The sequence below is a fragment of the Setaria italica genome, chromosome III (assembly GCF_000263155.2).
Source record: "Setaria italica strain Yugu1 chromosome III, Setaria_italica_v2.0, whole genome shotgun sequence".
Classification (NCBI taxonomy): domain Eukaryota; kingdom Viridiplantae; phylum Streptophyta; class Magnoliopsida; order Poales; family Poaceae; genus Setaria; species Setaria italica.
In genome coordinates this window covers 36,955,792-36,959,663 of record NC_028452.1, presented here as the reverse complement: position 1 = coordinate 36,959,663, position 3,872 = coordinate 36,955,792, and the positions used below count along the sequence as shown (strand labels likewise).

Here is a 3,872-nt window from a genome sequence, read left to right as displayed (position 1 = left end):
AAATCCGATGGACAACCAAGTTGACTTGTTTAAAGTACATGATCGTGTGTTAAGCGACTTAAGTGTGCTTTAGCCATGTTAATTTGGGTGGTTCTGCCATAGCTGGCTGACTCAGTATGATCGTAACTACATTGATTTAGCGTTCTTGTTGTGCTTTTGTGTTGTCTCTGACTATTCTTGTTGATTTGACTAGAACAGCGAATTTAAGTTCTTTTGCCCAGCACCACTTCCTGGAGTGGCCGAGCAACAGCGACCGAAGGTTCGCCCGACCACTGAGTCTGACAAGCCGCCTGTCGGTCTTGATTGGGAGTTAGACTCCTCGATCGGGTCGGACGAGGACATGCCAGAAGAGGTCGGCCAGGCCGAGGACTTCGAACCAGTGGTCGTGAAGAAGCTTCCGGCCTCCCAATCTCAGAAGCCGAGCGGCAAAAGGAAGAAGATGGTCGGTAAGAAAGAGAACGCTGCCCTGAGCACGGCCTCCACGGCCAGGTTGGCCAGTGAGGCGGACGAGGAGTCAGACACACCGAGCCCAACCTTCAAGAGGAAGAAGTCCAACCTCCTTGAGACAACCACGGCCAACGCGGAGTGGGTCAAGGAGACTTTGAAGGCAAAGATCCATGAGGGGTCTAGTGAGGATTTGTCGGTGCCACCATCACCATTGCGCCCCAAATTCCGGGTGAAGAAGAGCACCATGTAAGTGCAATCTGCTTATATTATCTGTATTGCGGTTGTTTTGCTGCCTGTCTTGCATAAATTGCTTCTTGCGTTGACAATGCAGGAATGTTGTGCTGGATGATGAAGCCGCTTCAGGTGAGGCTTGGCTCTGGCGTGGACATGCAAGGAGGAGATGATCCTAATACCTTGAACCTCTCCGGCTCCGACCTTCCTGGGGACACGGCGCGGGACAAGACAGATCTTGCTAGGCTGCGGTAGTCATCCATTGAGATTTCCAAGTTGCTATTTGTAAGTGTGCTGGCCAACCCGGGGAACTTGTATCTGAAATCTAGTTTCACTTAAAGGCATAGCGACTTGAGGTCGACCTCAAGAAGGCCAAAGAGGATGCCATGCAGAAAGACCTAGATCATGCATTGAAGGAACAGATTCTTGCTGCACACTTGAAAGGTACGTTGTGCCGACTTGTTGACTTCGTTCTCTCCTTGAAGTCTTGGTGCTGATGTATACTTGTTCGAATGAGCAGATGCCGACGTGAGGGAGCAAAGGCTCAAGCAACACCTCAAAGAGTGCGAGGATTCGAATGCTTGTCTGCAGCAAGAGCATGATGTGGCGGTTCACCGTGAGTATGCTGTGTCGTAGAAGCTAGCTTACAAGGCTAGCTTGCACAAAGAAACTGACCACTGCTTAGAAGCTACACTACAAAGTCTTCAGCATGACCAATCGGTGATTGCAGGGTTGGAGGTGCAGCTAGAAAATTTGCGCGAGGCGGTCGGCTATGTGATGGACATGGTCCAACTAGAGTCTGAACCGGCTGCATCAATGCCAATTCTTGATTGTCTCAAGGCCGCGCCTAGTCGGCTGAAGGAGCTGCTAAAGGACACCGCGGTGGAGTGCAACAAGAACATCTTGGCCGTGTTGAAGACACACTTCTCGCGGATTCTCTTGGAGCGCGCTGGTGCAAGGGTCATGGCCAACTTCAACATAGAGAAGCATCCAAAACTAGCCGACCAGTTTAATGATGTAGAGGTAAACATTGTTAATGAGCTGGACCTGTGACACAAAACTTGTGGTGTATCAAACTGTATGATAAGACATGTGATATAATTGACTTATCGTATGCGGAAAGAAAGGGGCTCCATCCCTCCCTTAGTGTATACAACATGACAACGTGTAGCTGAGGCCTGTAGCCACTAAGCGCCTAGCCTTGCCTAACCAGCATCTTGCTGAGAGCGGATCTTGAGCTTGTAGGAGGGGTCAACGCAAGGTTGTCTAGGTTTCATGAGCTAGAATGCTGACCACACGAGTTAGTCATATTGCCTTGACAGGGGGAGGAGTAGGATAAGAGACCCGGAGGTCGGTGCCTGGGGGATGCCCCCGAGCTTGAAAGCGAGTGGTTTGTCGAACAGGTCGGATAGCCCCTGAGCGTCAGGAACAGCTCTTGCAAAAGAACAGTAAGGCAGTAGGTACGCAAAGAACCTTGGATGTTTTATTCATTCAGTAAAAAAGGGGAAAATAGAGTACATAGCCTTTAAGCTCTAAGGGTAGAAGCACTGCAGATGCTCAATGTTCCACGGATTGGGGACGCTTGTGCCATCCTCCCATTGGAGTCGATAGGTGCCTAGCTAGATGACTTCTTTGACAACGAAGGGGCTCTACCAGGGGGTGTCCAACTTGTGCATGTCCTTGGTGGACTGGATCCAACGAAGCACCAAATCGCCAACGTTGAAGGAGCATTCCCGAACATTAGAATTATGGTAGTGACGTATCTGTTGCTCGTGGTGTGCATGCTGGATGAGAGCAACCAGTCGGTGCTACTCGAGGCTGCCGATGTCGACCTGCCGACTTGTTTCTGCCTTGCCTTCCTCGTAGTACTGAATGCATGGGGTGCCAAAGGCCATGTTGGATGGCAAGATAGCCTCTAAGCCATACACCATGAAGAAAGGAGTGTAGCCGGTAGCCCAGCTTTTTTGGGTCCATAGGCCCCAGATGACATGGTGTAGCTCGCGTAGCCACTTGGTGGCGTACTTGGATGCGTCGTCGAAGATGTGAGACTTGAGAAACTTGAAGACCATCCTATTTGCACATTCGATCTGTCCGTTGCAGCGCGGGTGCACCACTGAGGAATAGTACACATCAATGAGGTTGTCTTCGTAAAAGTCCCAGAACTCGGAGCCTGTGAACTACTTGCCAAGGTTGGTGATGATTCTATTTGGAACTCCAAAGTGGTGTGTGATCTCCTCCATGAACTGAGCGGCTTTAGCCGACTCGATGCTGGTGATAGCCTTGACCTAAATTCATTTGGTGAATTGTCAACTGCCATGAAGATATGGGTGTCAATGACCGGAGCGGTCTTGAAAGGTCCGACCATATCCAGCTCCCACCATGCAAAGGGCCAGGATGGTGGGATGGTGCGCAGGGCTTGGGCTGGTAGATGTTGCTGCTTGGAGAAGAACTGACACCCTTTGCACCTTTGGACGAGCTCCTTTGTATCAGCTACCGTTGTTGGCCAATAGAAGCCAGAGCAAAACGCCTTGCCGACCAAAGTGCCCGAAGCTGCGTGGTTCCTGCATGTGCCCAAGTGGATCTCGTGAAGGAGGTCAATACCCTCACTGCGCATAATGCACTTCATCAAGATGCCTCTGGATGTAGCCTTTCTGTAGAGCTCCTTCTCGATGATGACATAGTTTGCACTGCGCTGAGCTAGTTTTTCATGTTCTATCTTGTCCTCTGACGCCATCTAGTCGGTGATAAAGGCTATGAACAGAGCGCACCAACCTTCTCCTGCCTCAATCATCATGAAATCAATGGCAGCTGGGTCGGCCAGAACCTTAGCGCTGTCATTGACCTGGTCCGAGTCCAAAATCTTGATGGAAGGTTTCCACAGATCTTGTACGAAAATGTTGACCGGGACTTGTGCATGCTTGGATCCTAGCTTGGACTGGATGTCAGCGGCAATGTTGTGTTCCCTGGGGACATGGTGGAACTTAAGACCATCAAAGTGGGCCTCAATTTTGTATATTTTCATGCATTAAGCATCCATGGTCTCCTTGGTGCAGTCCCAGTTCTTGTTGACCTGCTCAATGACAACCTTGGAGTCGCCATACACAAGGATGCACTTGATCCCGAGGGAAACAACAATGCGAAGGCCGTGGATGAGAACCTCGTACTCGGCACCGTTGTTGGTGGCCTTGTAGTGG

General features: G+C 50.4%; 1 protein-coding gene across 1 annotated transcript; it reads right to left on the bottom strand.

Moving 5' to 3' along the window:
• Nucleotides 1-2,486: 2,486 nt before the first annotated feature.
• Nucleotides 2,487-3,412, bottom strand: LOC106804208. The gene is made up of 2 exons (XM_014804868.1): nt 3,280-3,412; nt 2,487-2,791 (listed from the first exon to the last, which is right to left on the bottom strand). The coding sequence occupies exons 1-2, from the start codon at nt 3,410-3,412 to the stop codon at nt 2,487-2,489; spliced, it is 438 nt and encodes a 145-aa protein (XP_014660354.1).
• Between the last annotated feature and the right edge of the window lie 460 nt (nt 3,413-3,872).